The sequence below is a fragment of the Amyelois transitella genome, chromosome 12, assembly GCF_032362555.1.
Source record: "Amyelois transitella isolate CPQ chromosome 12, ilAmyTran1.1, whole genome shotgun sequence".
In the NCBI taxonomy this organism is placed as follows: domain Eukaryota; kingdom Metazoa; phylum Arthropoda; class Insecta; order Lepidoptera; family Pyralidae; genus Amyelois; species Amyelois transitella.
Window position 1 is genome coordinate 7,285,294 of NC_083515.1, and position 19,269 is coordinate 7,304,562.

At 34.8% G+C, this 19,269-nt stretch overlaps 1 protein-coding gene across 3 annotated transcripts; it reads left to right on the forward strand.

Annotated features, from left to right (window-relative positions):
* The first annotated feature begins 651 nt into the window (after positions 1-651).
* On the forward strand, positions 652-19,269 carry LOC106142494 (cleavage and polyadenylation specificity factor subunit 6). 3 transcript variants are annotated; one of them, XM_013344270.2, is made up of 15 exons: positions 652-777; positions 900-1,112; positions 8,451-8,666; positions 8,930-9,029; positions 9,508-9,725; positions 9,815-9,982; positions 10,824-10,911; positions 11,536-11,634; positions 12,237-12,322; positions 12,608-12,736; positions 14,825-14,953; positions 15,394-15,602; positions 15,931-15,978; positions 16,650-16,748; positions 17,160-19,269. In XM_013344270.2, exons 1-15 carry the CDS (start codon positions 712-714, stop codon positions 17,329-17,331), a joined length of 2,040 nt encoding a protein of 679 aa, XP_013199724.1. In that variant the 5' UTR covers positions 652-711; the 3' UTR covers positions 17,332-19,269. The 3 variants fall into 3 exon arrangements, with proteins under 3 accessions (XP_013199724.1, XP_013199725.1, XP_013199726.1); XM_013344271.2 differs by having other exon boundaries at positions 12,623-12,736; XM_013344272.2 differs by lacking the exon at positions 15,931-15,978.

Consider the following 19,269-nt stretch of genomic DNA (forward strand, 5'->3'; position numbering starts at 1 on the left):
TCTCGCTCAAAAGATACCTATGTGAATACTATATATACTAATAACACGAATACTAAATAATCAATAATCCTAACTTATAAATCATTAATAATCTATGAAACACACATTTCGTAAAAATTAACAGCGCAAAGAAAATGATGTTTGGGTACCCAGTCAGAGAGAGTTGGCAACACCGCAATTTCATTTCTATTTTTCTTAGAGATGACGAGTCTTTCCGAAAATTATCGATTATAAATCGATCTGAATCGTAAGCATAGATTCACAAAAAAATCATATCTTAAAAATAGCAAATTTTTTTGAAGTGGATTTTTAGTTTGCATTTATAATGTAAATATTAATACATTTTATGAAAAAAAAGATAGATAACATAAAAACTGATCTCTCACCAGTAAAATCGAGTTTTTTTTATTACCATATTCAGATCAAGTATGAAAGAAGACATTTATTTTCAAAATGAAATTATTACACGACATAGTTAAGCTGTCAATGCTTCTCATCAAAACTTAAAAAAAATCGAATGACGATTTTCAAGGGTGACATTACGATTCACTGGATCGATTCAGTACATATCAATTTAAAAAATCGTTTTTATGGGTTCCGATTAATCGATCTCAGATCACATCCCTGATTCTTTTTTTTTTTACATTCATTCCATACGTACCTACCTAATCTATCTTCACAGTTCACCCTTTAATTTTGTATATTAGCAAAATGGCGGACGGTGGCGTGGATATTGATCTCTACGCTGATGATATTGAATCCGATTTTAATAGACAGGTAATAAGAACAAGTTAGTTTTATTTTCCAGAGATAGGACATCTCTCTTTTGATATAATTTAAATAAGGATACTATTTGTCTTAGCTCCCTATTTTATGATTGCTCATGCGGCTTCTTTCAGGATGAATTTGGAGGTGAAAATGTGGATTTGTACGACGATGTGATTGCTGCTCCACCAGTGAAACCTGAGGATGGCAGTGGACCACCAAACTCCGGGCCGCCGCAGCATGATCCATCGGAGGAGACCAACGGCAACGCTATATATCACAACAACGGACCAAGCCATGGACATCATGGCCGCCGCTTTCAGCTTTACATCGGCAACCTCACTTGGGTTTGTACAAGATTTTGTATCATTTAGCTCTTAGTGTAAATAGGTTTACAAATTCTTTTGTGTGAATATCTATTTTCCTCGGAAAATGTGATATTTTGTGGTGGCTACCTGCATAGTTTTGAGTTTAGATACTTATAAAAACTCAATTGTTAAAAAGAATTTGTTCTAAACAATGTAAGGTTTAATGAACATAGATTTCCTTGTTCTTGGATAGAATACAGTAAAACCTTATCCATTATTTACAAAAACAGGACTAGTTGGCTTGGTACAATTTTATCACATATCTGTTTTGTACTTTGCCAACAAGTGCAATATGTCTATTTTAGTTGTGGTGCAATAAAATTAAATATTGTATTGATATTAAAATAAAAGATTGTATAGTAAAATAACACTCGCAGTATTAAAATTTCTTTTCTTAAGAGTTGGTTATTGCCTTATGTTAGAAGATATTTTTCACCTGACAGCATTCCAAAATAAACTGTCTTTAATGCAAAAGTGTAAGTATTGTATTACACTATCAAAACTGAAAACTGCAGGTAGCATGATTAACTGGTAACCCAATGAATAGCTATTTCTTGTGTCAAGTTCAAGTAATGAAATTATTGTTTGTTGTGTTTAGCTCATATTGTTTTACAGTACTATTATAGGTATTTTATAAAGTATATCATTTAGACTTAGGTATAATGACTGTCAGTTCTTTTTGTGTTGTAAATGTCACAATTAAACATCAATTCTAAAACAATATAGGTACCTACAATTTCTTAATTTTATGAAAATAAATGTGGTTCTAAATCTCAGCATTATGTACTAAAGCATACCATATAGGTACCTACCTATTAACTGATGTGTGAAGTAGGGTAATTGCGTCAGTTTGGCGTCCACTTCTACTTTTCGTCCATTTAATTCTAAACGCATATAAAAGGAATATAAACACACCTATGCGCGCATGTTGCATCTTGTCACGATCCTTCATACTTAAGCAACAGTTCTAACAACCACAAAATCCAATTTGTCAAGTGAAAACTTCATAAAAATTAAACTCAGTGGCCGGCATGTGTTCGTGTTTTGTAGACGTCATTGCCGATACTAAAAAAATAGCTGGTGCAGGAACACTCCGTGGTGGGTTTTATGACTATTTCACATAGATTGAGTAATATTTTGGCATGTAAGGATATTTAAGAGTATAACTAACATTATGTTTAGGTTATTTTACAATGTTTTTGTAGTAATCTTAGTAAAAGTTTGCGGACAAATACCGACATGCCTATTTTACTAATTATTAGGTATCCGTCCACGTGGACGGAAACTAAAACAGCAAGCTAAATATTTGGAATGTTCATTTTACTTTTTCAAACCTATAAAATAATATGTGTTTTCATAAGATATGCACTTTATTGGCTATTTGACAGTTAACGTCCAATAATTTCTCGGTATTGCTTGTTTAAAAAAATGTTTAAATAGCATGGACGAAAACTAAACAGCAATTTTTTTTGTATTAGTTTTCGTCCATAATAGTGTGGAATCTACTTCTAACACATTTTCTTGTTAATTCGTACAGGTTTTTCTAGTAGGTACTAAACTATGAAATTAATTGTTATAGATGGATTCGGGGAAATAAAAAAAGTAGGAAATCTACTGCTGAAGAATAAATATTTTTGTTGATTAAATAAAAGATTAAGAAAACAGTTTTTATTTAACATTGCACTTTTACTCTTTTTTACATACTGGACGGAAACTAGATCACACCAGGGCGAAAACCAAACTTTTTTGGACGAAAACTAGTGAAATCTGCCATTTAACATTTAATTATTTATATAAAAAAAAATGTAGTTATAATGAAAAGTTTCTTAATTTTTATCAAAAATAGACTATATGAGGTATATAAACAAATATGAGCTATTTTAATTAGGATACTTTATCAAATTATTTTTACGTCTGAAAGCTAGCAACTCCGCTAATTGGACGAAAACCAGCGCAATCACCCTACTAATTGTGGTTCTGAACACAATATGAGCTGGATGCTGGAATAAATTTATGTGCAGCAGTCAATTAAATGATCTCAAAGTACAAGTAACTACTTATTCATTCATGATATTCTTTTGGTTATCAAATTTAAAGTTCATAAACGACTATGCATTGGCAAAGTAAAATTATTGTACACCTACATACATAGTGGTTTATGATATGTGTTGTCCCTTTTTCACAAAGATATTATAACATAGATATTTATCTACTTATTATACATTGGGTATTCAAAAAATGTATATACATTTTTTGAATACCAAATGTATAAGTAATTTTCAAAATTGCTGATTTCCAAAAAAAATAAGTAGGTATTTACATGTCTATATATTTTGTTGTATATTCTTCACAACTGACATGTTTGTTTCCATTAACATTTATAGAAATGTGAGATTGGGTCAAATCTTATAACTAAATAATTTGAAAAAAAAAAGTTTTATTGACTTGATGATGAGACATGATGTAAAGACAAAGCCATGACGGTCTGGGTACTCTACTCAAGTATAATATGAATGCAATGTTATTAAAGTCTCACTGCACTATACATAAGCACAAGTGGTTTGCTTGAAAACATGAAATAACCTTTTTTTACTAAAATTTTTGAAATTGCATCATGTCTTACCTATTAGTAAATAAGATTGCTTAATTTAGTAGGTTTCTTAAACAGTTGGTGCAAGGATGGTATGTAAATAGACTATAGTTTTTATAAATTCTTACCCAATATGCTTCAATCATAATCTCATACCTTATTAAGGGTAAACCTGTACTATGAAAATTTAAAATTGTAAGAATGAAAGTGTAATTTTTTGGAAATTGTTAATACTACATGCACTTCCAACCAAAATTACATAAGCCATGCTATTTAGAAGAAAATTGGTTTTAATCCAATCAATTTGCTAAGCTTTGTCTTTATTTTTAATATAATAACAACTGAGTCATAACTTACTACTAGTAAACCAACTGTACTGATTTATTAATCTATAAATTTGTGGCTTTGAGACCAGAAACCTGAATTTATACATGTTATTGGATGTTCTGCAAGACTAGCACGGCACGCGCGACGCAGTTTATACGCGCGATAAACTATCCCTGTTTTGCGTTTTATTATGACGTGAAACAGGACAGTGATAGTTTTATCACTCGACAAAACCGTTGTCGCACGTGCCATGCTAGCAGCAGCTGGTCGATTATAAAGTCAAATTATAATTCCAAAAGTTTTCTTTTGGTGTGTTAGATATATAAAAACCGGTAAAGTGCGAGTAGGACTCGCGCATTAAGGGTTCCGTACCATCATCACGTTTGTTACTTAAATATTTATTTGTTATATTCACGTATCTACCTGTTTATTAAAATCGACCAAAAAATGCCGTTAAATTATGTATTTATTTTAAAATATTATATATAAGTAAATATTCTGTCAAAATTTTAAGCAGGTACAGGTAGGCACCTGTAACCGTTATTAATATTGAGCAAAAAAATACGATTAAAACACGTTTATCGTATGTGGACCCTCCTAATATATTAATTTTAGTATTTGTCGTTAAAACATACATAATTTGTAATAAAATCAGTTTCCTAACTATCACGTTTTATGAGGTATAGACTGGTGACAGACTTAATAAAAAGGTCCCGATTTTACTTTTAAGGTACGGAACCCTAAAAAAATAGTAAAAATAATAAGTTATCCCAAACAAAAGGTAAGGTGTGGGGATTACGATTCTCACGCGTTTTTCAATGCTACATTATAGCAATATCATTTAAAGCATGACCAAGGCTAATTATTGGTCTTATTCCTGTTTTTCTAAAAATTACATACATACATATAATCACGTCTATATCCCTTGTGGTGTAGACAGAGCCAACAGTCTCGAAAAGACTGAAAAGCCACGTCTGTAAATTGAGCAATTTTAACACATTATTTTCTGTTTTTGTCTTCCAGGAAATAGTGCTGTGAATAATATTAGATTGCTCTGAATAAAATAAATTTTTGTATAGTAAGAATATACCTATATTCAGAAGCATCATTAATATCATGTATTGCTCTGCTCCTATAAATAAATATAAAAATTTAACTACATGTTATACCACAGAAAAGTAAAAACGTGGAAATTGCTTCTCAACCTATTGTTGTGTGAGTGATGAAACTCACAAACCAAAAAAGTCAAATCAAAAAGTAATATTTATAAAATATAGGAATACTATATGTTAAGAATTAAAAGACCAATTGTAATAGTAAATTGTATTATTGGGTAAGTTTGGATCCGCAATTATCTTTTGAGACCACTATTTCTACTGTTTTTTCTTTTCTGTCCAATTCATATATAATTATATTAACATTTGGTATATTTTATATGTTTATTTCACGAAAACAAAGAGATATTTTCATGCATATTGATATTGTTTTGTAAATAAACAAAATAATATCAACATGCATTAATGTAGAATGTAGAAATTAAAGCTTTAAAATATATTTATATAACTGACATACCCACCACCATTTACATTATTGTGTTATTATTAGATAACTTGTCCATTGTATCACAACTATGTACATATATTTCCACACATAGTAAAAACTAAAGACACTTGGCATGTTATAAATTAGTCTTAGAATAGATTAAATTGTGACTGCAATACAATATTTGGCAGTTTAATGGCAAAAACATGTTACAATATGTGAATATCTCTTTGTTATTTTACGTTGTATATGTGACAGTAAGTTTGCCTTCCATTCATGCTACTTAGTTTAAAATGTATTGCATGTGTTTTCAGTGGTGAAGTATGAACCAAGATGATGAATGACTTATTTGTTGCCATATTTCGCCCATATGACTATATGTCCCTCACCGAACATATGTTGACTGTAAACTTGGTAGGTCAGTTTTAATCAATCAAAACACTGCACAAAACATTAACATAGGTGATAATAGTTACCAACATAATTGTTATACACATTTTACTTGCAATACTGCAGTTTGCAAGTATTATAAAATGTCTAGTAATTAGAGTGGTGTTTTCTATCTTAGATAATATTGTTCCACTTCGGTCTTGTTAAATTGCATACATTATTTATTCATCATACCTTATGTGTCGATATGACTGTAGTTTTTAAAATGTTTTTTTTTAAATGAAATACCGGCGTTGACATATCAAATTGCTATTTGAATTTCTCGTTGAGCTCTGTATTTTCTAAATGAAAGGAAGGAAGGATTTGATTTTGATGAAAAAACAAATAGAATATGCTAGGAAGTTATTGCGGAATTGCGATTAATCCATTGGTCGCAGAAAATATTGATTTTCACAATTTATGTATTCGAAGCAATCGCGTAAGATGTGTGACTACTATGAACCTTCACAGATATAGAATAATCAGTGGACCACAAAGGTTTTGTGCCGGAGACGCTGTAGTGGTATTTATTTAATACTTTGTTCCAATATAAATCTTTATATATTACATTTTTTTTACATAATACTTTTAATTTTCATTGAAATAAAAAAAAACTGTCTTTTTTATTCGAATTTTTGTTATAGTTATCAAATGATACATACATGGTAGACACTCTGAAAATCTAGTCATAAATAATACTAATTACTTGGGCTTATAACAAGATAATCTCTTTTTTTTTAATTACACCTGCAAATTATATAATCTCATTTATTTATTCCTAAGAGAATTATTTACCTAGAAATGCTAAATACTCTGATTTTTAGTTAATGTAGTTTTTTTGCTGGATAAACTAAAATAGTTTTATTTAATTTTGCTAAAAGCTCATCTTTAATTGTACGCTTTGGCAAACACACAAATATCTGTATTGACATTTACAACAAATTATAATTTTTGAGATTAACAACTATTTTTTTTATCAGGTTTTCACGGAGGTAAGAGATTTTAATGCTTGTTTAATGAGATCTTTAAAAACGTATATATTACGTTTTTTGTTGACGGTCGCACACTTATATTTATGACAGGACTGTATATTTTTTTATTTAAGTACTTGTAAATTTTCAACTTCGGTGTTTTGTTAATTGAGGCGGTATATTGTAATCCAATATAATAATATAATGTCTGGTTAAATTATATGCCAATCATCAAATGATTAAAAACAATGTTGACCTATTTGGTGTTATATGCATGTTATAGTTAATTTTAATTTGAGAAAGATATTCATTAAAATGTCCTGTGAAACATAATGATAAACTCAATTATTATTGATATGAAAATACCTAGTCTAAATCTGGAATAATTCAATACCAACGGCATCTATGCCTGTATTGTTTTCTTTCTTTTTATTTAAATTTCCGAAATAAAATGTCCCGTTTCTTAAAAAAAAGTATAATAAATCTGTTTCTTTCTCCATATTGTTTTAAATGTTTGTATGCATAATTGGGTCGAAAAGCTAAACTTTTAAATTTTAGCGTTTAAATTGTACACTCGTCAGTCATAGAAAACATCTGTGTACTTAATATTAAAATATTTTACTACTGTATCGGATAAATAAAAATATTTTCGAGTTGTAAATAATTTAGATTTGAAGTTGTGTAAAAATATATTTTACAAAACTAATGTTTTAGTACAAATTTAATGTTTTCGTTGAACCATTTGTGTCAATCTTGGCGGTATTTTAGTTACCATTGAATTAATGCAAATTATATCTAAATAGTATAGGTATTACTAATGACAAATCTGTGATAAAGAAAATAAAACGATGGTAACGAAACAAACTCTTTCCTTTCACCCAGCGGCTTTCCTGTCGTGGATAAAAGTAAAAAAATATAGGTAAATTGGAATGAGAGAATGTATGAATAATGAATGGTTACTACGTATTAGGAAAAAACTACGGAGCAACTAGTGATTAATAAAAATTAGATAGGCATTTTATCTTTTTTGATTGCGAGAGATAGGATCCTTTTTATTTGAATAGCTCAGATTAATTATCATCTTACGCTAGGTCAAGTCTTGCTAGGATTACAGCTTACAATTATCATTAGGTAGGGAAAATGAACGACTACCTACCCTTTACATTTTTCGGTGTGATTCAGTCAAAATCGCTACGTTTTACAGTAAGTCATGATCGGAAGATTCCTTTTCAGATCACGTATGTATTCCAAAGTTTAACAAAATTAAGTTGAAAGTGCATTGTTAAAAATTTCACCCGTTTCATACTAAAAAATTAGTATCTACTTGGTCACTAAAACTTTCACTTTGATTTTGTTACGTTGTTTGGGTTAATATTATACTACATGCGCAAAAGCATCTTAAGCACACGTTACAACTTTCGTGTATTCCATAGTTGAGTTTTCGGTACAATGTTCCAGTGGGCCACAGATCAAGACATAGCCAATGCCGTGGCTGACGTAGGAGTGAACGATTTCCAAGATGTGAAGTTCTTCGAGAACAGGGCCAACGGTCAGTCGAAGGGATTTTGTATCATTTCCCTCGGTTCTGATCAGTCTGTTCGTATGGTTCTGGACCGTCTGCCGAAGAAAGAGATACATGGGCAACATCCAGTAGTAACAATGCCTACTAAACAGGTAATTTTGAATAATTGCAATTTAGTTTGTAAAATGCTTTTGCATTAAAGCTAAAGGGTCTGCAGTAGATTTCTTTCCTAACAAACCAAAGTCGATTAAGACAATCAATAGCTAAAAAGATTCAATAAAACAAACTACAGCTCCTTATATCAACAGCTTTAATAGTCTAATTATATAATTAGGGAGTAATTAAACCTTATCATAAGAAGTTAAGGGATGACATAAAAGTGTTCTCGTGATAAAATACAAATAATATTCAACAGGCTTTGAATCAATTTGAGAGTCAGTCGAAAACGCGGTCCACTCCGCCCGGGCCCATGAGAGGGCCGCATCCAGGAGGGCCACCGGGACCACACCCAGGAGGTAAGAAATAAAAACTCGGGACTCCAGAAAAGAGGCTTGACTATATATAGTAAACGTGAGGATGATATGTTCGTAAGGAACCTATCTGCCATATGTGAGTTACGCCTTTGAGGTCGCGCCAAACAACGGATTATGCATATTATGTATCATATTCCTTCTGGTGTTGCACAAGGTTATATTGCGTGCGTTAAAAGTGTAGGTTCGTTTTTGCAAATGAATAACTAAGCTAATAAGCATCAAGGTGAATTGTTGAAAACAATCAAACATTCCTTATTCATATGACTTTTATCCCTTACGGAGTTGCAAAGGGATGAAATTGAAATTTAGATCGTAACAGGTTCCTACCCCATTGTCTAAAAGAAAATGTACAAGATTTATTAGCGGACGATAAAACGGATATCGTATAGGTATTTTTATTTAATTCTTCATTCAAATACAAAAAATATAGAGTGCTATAAATATCATAACATTTGATCAGACTTCTTCGGAGGCGGTCCCAACGGTCCAGGTCCGAACGGTCCTCGCATGATGATGCCAGGACCCGGACCTCATCACCAACTGCGCGGGCCCCCGCCCGGGTTGCCGCACGGACCCCCGCACCACATGCCGCAGCACCAGGGGCCCCCGCCGCATCACATGCAACACCAGGGCCCGCCACCGCATCAGGGCCCACCGCCGCATAGGCCGCCCATGCAGGTATTTGTCTTTTTCAAAATTCCATAAATTTAATTATTCCCATAGAAGAACAAAGAATACAACCAATAACGCAAACATGTGAATTGCAGTTCCAGGGCCCGCCTCAAATGCAGCGCGGGCCGGGGCCGCGGCCGGGCCCGGAGTGGGGCCCGCGCGGCCCGCCGCACGCCCCGCACGCGCCGCACCACATGCCGCAGCCGCAGTACGGGCCGCCGCAGCACCAGCTGCCGCCGCATCAGATGCCGCCGCCGCATGCGGTCAGTGTTTTGTACTATGTTTGAAATATCTTTATTGCACAGAAATTAAAACAGTTACAAGAAAATGTAGATACTTATAAAGAAATTATCAGTAGCAAAGGCGAGCTTATCCCACGAAGGGATCTCTTCCAGTCAACCGGCAAAAAATAGCGGAACTAGATAATAAAAGTCGCTGTGTTATTAGCAATAATATACTAACATAAATACAAATAATAGATAAATACCAACCCACTTAATAAGTATTTATAAACTTATTAATAAATTTAAAAAAACATACATAAATTATGTTAATTTGCCTGATGTTCGATCCAGGTGCTTAAGTGGAAAGGAACTTAAGTACATTATTTTTTAATATGTTGAGGGTAGTAGTTTTTGGACTGTGTATAATGCGTGAGGTAAGTAGCTACAATACAACCCAAAGGTTCGACATGATTTCGGAAATCCCCTTTACGCTTGTAAGTCCGCCTTTTGTACATTTTATTTTGTGCAATTAAGTCTTAAATACGTTAATAAATAACAGCAGAGTCACAGCATATATAAGAATCAGGTTAAACAAAAATATGGGACTAAACAAATATACAAGGAGAGTGTGAATAGGAAAGTTGGAGTGGGAAGGTTTAGATTAACGTCCAGAAGAAGGCCTGATTATATATGTTTATAATATTTTTAACCACCGGTTTGTCCGCGGTTATCTCGTGTTTCGCTATACCGATTTTGATGCTGTTTTCACGAAAGTATTTGTTACGTTTAGAAGAAGGTTTTAGAAATTTAACCATTTGAAAAGGAGGATATGAATTGTATGCTGTTCTCTTTTTTTACAAAATAGTTTCGTTTGTTTCAGCCGCCTGGCCAAGGCCTGCCGCCGCCGCACCACCAGCTGCCGCACCAGGGCCCGCCGCGAGGGCCCGCGCCCATGCCGCAGCATCCAGGTATGGACATTAAAAATATAGTTCCTTCTCTTAATATGCCAAAGCAGATCATATTTGCAAAGACCACCGATATGGCATTATCAGACGTATCATACGTCTGATAATGCCAGATATAGATTTACCAGTGTGCTGGTGGTAAGACATGCAGGCCACTAATAAGTGCATTAACGTCTGAGAAGATATAAATCTAGTAGTCGTTGACCTCAATCATGTTCTCTGGATTTCATATTTACAAAATGATCCCATAGATTATCGCTATTTTGGCGTTGATTGTATTGATATTAATTTTAGCGTCAATGGATTTACTTGTGTGTAAAATTCGCTATCAAAAGGGAGCGGAATAACATTTCACACAAGTAATTCCATTGATTTATTTCATAAAACCACACATAACATAAAATTTCACAAGAAAGTGGCCTTTTGCATAGAAAGGAACTTCTTTTAAGGAACTTTTATAAAATATTTGGTCTGGTAATTTTTAATCTGTAGGTCCAGCGTCCTTGTATTTATAACATCACTGCGGTCGAGTATTTTACTACACACGAGATCGTATTGCCCTTCACAGAGCAACAAACAACAACGTGCGGCCAGATCTGTTCATTAAATGTGCTTGTTTTCCCCCAGGAGTGGGTCCAGGCGCGCCGGCGCCGCACGTGAACCCCGCGTTCTTCAACCAGCAGCCGCCGCAGCCCGCGCCGCAGCCGCCGCAGCCCGGACCGCCTGGTAACTAATTCCAAATGTAAACTATGATGACTTAATTCATCATTCACTCAAATTAACGTATATAACTTAGAAACATTCATTAATACTTGGCCGAGGTGGTATTTGCAACTGTGCCTCTTATGCTTATCAAGCATCTATTAAATCGGGCATCTTATCGATTCGACTACCGAAGCTCAAACGTCGTCTACAATTAAGCTAATGTACAGAATAAATCAAACACCTATTTTTAGTTAGATATCTTACACGCTCGACTTGTACTAGAGGGCTTTAATTAAAATCACACATTCATAAAAGGTTTTTAATTCTTATAATAATGTAAACGTCAAAGAGTATAGTAAAAAGAGTTTTACTATACGGCAAAATGAGGCACCAATAGTATACCGGCCCACTGTATATATATATGTATATACGCCTCACTCACACACTGTCACCAATAGTGTGAGAGCAGGCCGCCATTACGTCATAGATGCGTCATAGATTATCTCATTTTCTGTTACTCACACATGCTTACAATGCCGCCATTAGGAAGTTTCACTTTTTTTTCAAGCCACACTACGTCTACCTTTTTTTACGCCTATAGTTAACATTGAATGTTTGTGTAGGACCTGGAGCACCGTACGGCCACCCGCCGCCGACCGCACAGGGCCCGCCGCCCGGAGCGAGGCAGCCGTACGGCCGTCCGCCACAGGTAATACAATAAAATTTATTTATTTTTATTGTAGGCTTTTAATCAAATTAAAGTTGTGCTAAATTAATAAGTGTTTGAGGAAATTATGTAGTTTACTTTAGCTATATTTTATGGCTTATTATTCATCATATCTGCCTTAAAGAATATAAATATTTATTTAACACCCTGGTCTGAATGTGTTTTTTCCATTCACCCTAAAAAGGTTCTATTATTAATATGATTTGTATTTTACCTATGTACATTGTTCACGTAATTGTTAGAATGTGGTATGTATAAATGGAGCAGTATGACGGGTTACAGAGCTACCCGCCGGCGGAGGCGGCGCGCGCGCCGCTGCACGCCGCGCCGCACGCGCCGCTCGCCGCGCCGCCGCACGCGCCCGTGCCCGCCATCTCCGAGGCTGAGTTCGAAGAGGTACGTCTCGTTACTTGTACAAAGCAAATTGCCGTGTGGTTCCCTTTAGGATAAGACCAGTCCGTATCAATCCCATGGATGTCGTTAAAGGCGACCCAGGAAAAGACTTATAAACATGGGATTCTTGTAGGCGAGTGGCCAGCAACCTGTCACTATTTGAATCTTAATTCAGCTCAATGTGGCTTTTCTGGTTCTATTTACCCCATAAGCCATATTGATATGATTATAAGTATGTAATTTTCAAATATAAATTCGTAAATATTAAAATAACTTGTTACAGTTACACGGATAAAAACAGCTTGTTCCTAGTCAAAAAGTCTGACAATATTGGGTTCTCAAAGGGTATAGCCGGATAAGTATGACGATCTGGCCTCCAAATGAGAACCTTTATCGAAACTTATGTTCTAATATCGCCTTGATGTACAAACACAATTTATGTACTTTTCGCGGCCAGCTTTCGCTTTTACCTTGAGATATGGGAAAAAATAATCGCACGCATGACTTTTATTCAAAGTCATATATCTCAAAAATTAATTACGCTAGAGAGATGAGACCAACGCGAGTTTTTAGATTACATTGCAGAGTATATCATATATTATTTTCAAATTTTTAGAGTATATTTATATATAAAAAAAATTAAAAAATAAGTTAATCATAATTTTTTTTTCATGTTCTCTGAGACTTACAATCACGAAAATAATATATGTTATGCTCCTTTACGTGCTCTATTACTCATAAAAATTTGGTAAAAAAAAAGTTGGTGCAACACTTTGAAAAAAAAAATAATGTGATTAGCGCCTTCTACTATACCCTTGTTCTATAAGGCCTACATTACATTTTATTCATTTTTTCGAAGTGTTGCACCAACTTGATTTTATTCACAGGCTCGTATCAATTTTCACAGGCTTTATCTTACTTGGCCGAAATAATGGACGATCAAAATAATCTTTTAGTACAATATGTGAAATCAGCATCTAATATCATTAAAGCAGAAGTAAAATCAAGGCATATAAATAGTAAAGTCTATCGTATTTACATTCACTATATTTCCGATGGTAATGATTACAATAGTATTCTCCGTTATTGGTGTGATTGTCCCAATGGCAACCGTACAGTGGGGTGCTGTTCACATACAGCAGCTATTATTTATTATCTGTCATATGGACGATATTTGTCCAAAATTTTGCGTCCTTCTGAAGTCCTCACTAAAATATTTGCTACTCAAAATGTTCCAGTAATAATTAATTACAATAGTGACGATGATTAATTTTTTTCTCTTTTTGCTATTTTGATTAACACGAAAAGTAATAAAAGTTGTGATAAATATTGGACATTGGTTATTTTTTCTTTTCTTTTTGAACAATTATTCCAACCCTTATCAAGTTGGTGCAACACTTCGAAAAAATGAATAAAATGTAATGTAGGCCTTATAGAACAAGGGTATAGTAGAAGGCGCTAATCACATTATTTTTTTTTCAAAGTGTTGCACCAACTTTTTTTTTACCAAATTTTTATGAGTAATAGAGCACGTAAATGAGCATAACATATATTATTTTCGTGATTGTAAGTCTCAGAGAACATGAAAAAAAAATTATGATTAACTTATTTTTTAATTTTTTTTATATATAAATATACTCTAAAAATTTGAAAATAATATATGATATACTCTGCAATGTAATCTAAAAACTCGCGTTGGTCTCATCTCTCTAGCGTAATTAATTTTTGAGATATATGACTTTGAATAAAAGTCATGCGTGCGATTATTTTTTCCCATATCTCAAGGTCAAAGCGAAAGCTGGCCGCGAAAAGTACATAAATTGTGTTTGTACATCAAGGCGATATTAGAACATAAGTTTCGATAAAGGTTCTCATTTGGAGGCCAGATCGTCATACTTATCCGGCTATACCCTTTACGGCACTGATCAGATCTGATCAGTCTAACTTCAAAATTCGACTGCTATTTTCTCGTTTTTTGATAGTCTAAATAAATCCATAGAATTCTTAAATTATAAAAATCATGCTATGGGACTCCAAAATTACTTGAAAACATACAGTTTTAATACAATACCATACTTTTGTTCACTGCAGGTGATGAATCGCAACAGAACTGTATCTTCGAGTGCGATAGCTCGCGCGGTGAGCGACGCGGCGGCTGGCGAATACGCTTCCGCCATAGAGACGCTAGTCACTGCTATATCACTCATCAAGCAGAGCAAGGTAAATAATGAGATCTTCTTACATCTTGTGCATCATCATACGTAGGATGTATGAAATGTGTGTATGTATGAATCTTTGGTATGCCTTGAATCTGGTTATGATAGCAGTGTTGTTTATGAGGTTTCTAAACATGTATTATATTATATGGTAAAACACCATTTATTGTGATATTGATTGAGGCAGTGAATAACTAACTCCAGGCTCTGAAGTTTGTTGAGACTGCAACTGAAAATTTCAATTTCTACGATGAAAGAGTGAGAGAGTATTTATAACAGAGAGGGTCACAGAGTTCGAACAGCAGTATAATGATAATAATTCTGACCAAGACTGAATACTCAGTCATATGCGACTCTGGGTTCTCACTTCAACTTCTAAAAAAGCAGTGCTCCGTCAAAATTTGAATCCTTTCAAATTTTAAGTCAACTGTTCTTTTTTTTAAGGTGGCCCACGACGACCGTTGCAAGATACTTATCTCGTCCCTCCAAGATACACTGCACGGTGTCGAGACTAAATCCTATAGCAGCGGTGAAAGGAGGCGTTCTCGTTCCAGAGAAAGGGATGCGCGTGCGCACCACAGAGCACCGCGCCGCAGGGAACGCTCCGCCAGCAGATACCGGGAGAGGAGTCGCGAGCGAGAAGAGAGGGACCGGTATGTACTAGAAGATATCTTGCACACCACAAAGTATATAATATCTGGAAACCATGGTTTATTTACTATAAGGATTTATTCTAGAAGAACAACTTACCTTGAAAATTTTTGATATCCCAATTTTGTGTTTAATAAGGAGATTCGCTTCCAGACTTTATGTACTGTAATGTACATTCACATCCCGTTTTTATCTCTTAAGCATTCTTCTCTATAAGCACATTGTCGTATGAAATGCACGCCTCTTTTAAACGCTTCAAAAGACAACCTTCGCCTATTCTTGTCTTGTATGTAATGCGTCAAAACTTAGCCGGACCCTGATTGGTTGCAGGTACAGGGAACGGTCCAGAGACCGCGATCGTGAACGCGAGCGTGACGCGTAAGTGCAATCAATTGTACACAAGTCGTGGACCGCATACCGCTTGTATATTTTTGAAGCCCACCGATCACGCTTGCAAATTGAGCTGAAACGCGAATGAACTTCGATCGTTTTGGAATTTTACCATCAAGAATTCAATTTTTACTTTAAATTTTTACCGTTTATCTGATATTCTCTTTAAAGATATGTTATGTATTGTTTTCGATCTAATCAAATCTACAAAACTATTGTTCCGATGCCAACATGGTAGAAATCATGGAGAGGTTCAATTGCGTTTCAGGTCATCTTATTAGCGCGGTCGGAGGCAGTCATGTGAAGATGAAACTTGACCTTGTGAAAGGAGATTAAAAATTTAAAATTTGTCACAATAATCAAGCTTTATTTTCATAATACTGTTACGTGAAAAAGAATAGAAGATGATTTGCAATATAGATTAAGCTTTTCAAACGCATTTTTCATTCTGATACTACAATAATTACAAATACATAAATTTTGTTTGGATGAGCCGTCTCTGAGGAAATGAAAGCTAAAACGCCCAGAAATGCCGTGAAAGTGATAAGTGCCTTGAGAAATCTTGTTGGAGCCTAAATAGGACCTAAGAGAGAAAAAAGACGAAATGACATTTGTGGTACTTTATTTATATATTTATATAGTGGTTTACATTGTTCCAGGTATTACAGGGACTATAGGGAGCGTGAACGTGACCGCTCCAGGTCGCGGGACAGGGAACGCACTGACCATTACAACAGGGGACACAGTAGGGAAGAGAGGTAATTCTTATAGATTACTACTTTCGCCGGCGGTCCGCCTGTACGGACAAATAAATACTGTCACATACTAAGATTTATAATCTTAGTATTGTTCGAAGATATGATTTAGATGTCTATCAATGACTAATTTAGTAAAGAAACGAAAACTACTTCCTACCCCTGGCGTCATTTGAATCTCAATTCCATCATAAAGCCATACAACTGTATGCGATCTCTCAGTATTTTCAAAAATGTTGGCTCTGCTACCTCGCAAGGGATAAAGTAGACGTAATTATATGTATGTATGTTTTCCCTCATCGCAAGAGCATCAGTTATTTATAACTCGAAGAGATTCCTCTCCTATTCGTCACGCTTTTTTATTCAGGGGCCCTAACGAGGAAGTGACATAATGTGTCTGTATCTCCATCGCAGGCCCCGCAAGTCGCCGGTGGAGGCGGCGCCGGAGGCGGGCGCGGGCGACGCGGGCGGCAAGGCGCGCGCGGCGCCCTACTACGACGAGCGCTACCGCGAGCGCCGCGAGCGCGACGCCGCGCCCACCGAGCGCGAGCGCGAGCGCGACCACCGCCGCGACCAGCGCCACTAGCGCCACTAGCGCCACTCGCACCACCAAATATATCTTGAAGACAATAGCGTGCATCACCTACAAGTGTATAGTTAGTTTTGAGCAAAACAATTTTACAAGTGGGAAAATAAAATTTCGTTGATTGAAGATCTTCAGAAGAAAATATGTTTGTAATCATAAGTGTCAAACTTGGTTATAGAGTCTACAGGTAACTTGTTTAAGTTTTGATAGTTGGCGGATCAGCCAATTAGCTGTATCCCGAGACCCTATCTCATACTACAGTAAAAAACGCTTGTACAGTAGAAACTCGAGTAACCAGACTAATTGTTGTTAAAAGACATTCGGATAATCAAAAATCCGGATAATCGAAAGTATGAAGAAAATCGGGTACCCTGATATTTTTAAAACGTCTGGGTTCTTTTGATTTTCCGATGAGAAGCAAAGGTATTTTATGGGTCCCGGTAGCGTTAGGGCAAACTAATATTGTTACTCGCTCTTTGCTAATTTTATATCCTGGAGCTGATTCTCTCGCCTAGAAACTAAAGATTTTGAAGGCAATGACTACCAGTTTAATCCGGTTTCATCAGCATTATAAACAAAATCTACCTAAGCCATAGTTATTTTCGTTTCTTGAAATCATCTTTAAAAGAGTTTTCTTCATCTACATATTAGCTGACATTTTTTCACCTTGTATTTCCAATTCTCGAATTCCATGACGAGATTTAAATCTGTATCCTTACTTGCCACAAAAGATTCATCGCCCCCTATTTTTTTACTTAACTGTAATGCTTCTTCACACAGCAAAGGACCAGAAATTGGTTGCCCAGTTGATCGTTTTTGTAAAAACCAGCAATACAAAGCGTCTTCTTAAAGTTCATTTTTCGGTTTCTTCATCATTCTCCGATGTTTACTCACTATCTAATTTGCAGTTGTACAACAAAATTGAATCGGTATTCTTCTTAATATCACTTATCGTGGATGTACCTACACCATACTTATCAGCTAACTTACGACCTGTTTCTCCTTTTTTTAATGAATTAATAATATTCAATTTTTCTTTAACTTATAACACCACTCTCTTACGCTTTGACATTTTAAATATGTAGCTAGTTGTGACACGCACGTCAGGACAGAGTAGCAATTGCTAACCAACTAAAACAATAACGAAACGCGTGAGGCAGCGGTCCCGGGCGGGGTGATGCCAGTTCCGACATCTTCATGCTTGCAAAAATACGATAGGTACATTTAATGCGGTTTGTCTGTAGGCCGAATAATCGCGAATCCGTATAACTGAGGGCCGGATAATCGAGTTTCTACTGTATCGCATTTTCGGTCAACATACTAAGGATGTTTTCCATAGTGAAATCCTAAAAGACGACCTCTTTAATTTTTGTGTCAAATTTTCATTATGGTAATATCCAAAATTTCCTATTGATATCACCAGATATTATAAGCAATGTATTTTTATACTACCACCGTAAAGAATTCAATATAAAAAATTATAAGCACTTAGTGAACTGTCTGTTCATGAGTGTGCAACAGTTGAAATGTTCAGTATTTCTCTTACTTACGTATATCTTCTCTTATCTCTGTCACTGTCTTATTGCTCGTTTTAAAGTATATATATTTACTGAAGTGGAAAAAAAGAAAATTTTATATTTTCATGTGATTTAAAAATTTTTTTCCATGTTATGGATTATTTGACTTTAAAACATATAGGTTAACTTTGAATGCAACACCAATTGGAAGGGATTCTACATTCCAATTAGCCATTTTTCTTTCAAATTGAATATAAAATTTACACATTGTAAATGTTAAATAAGCTTTCATCAGTTTTGACATAAACATGTTTAATTAAGTATTAGGTTATAGTCATAGTTTTACCATTTGTATGGAGTTTTCCATACTATACTGATTTAGGATTTAATTTGTGGAATAAATTGATGTACCAAAAGATAA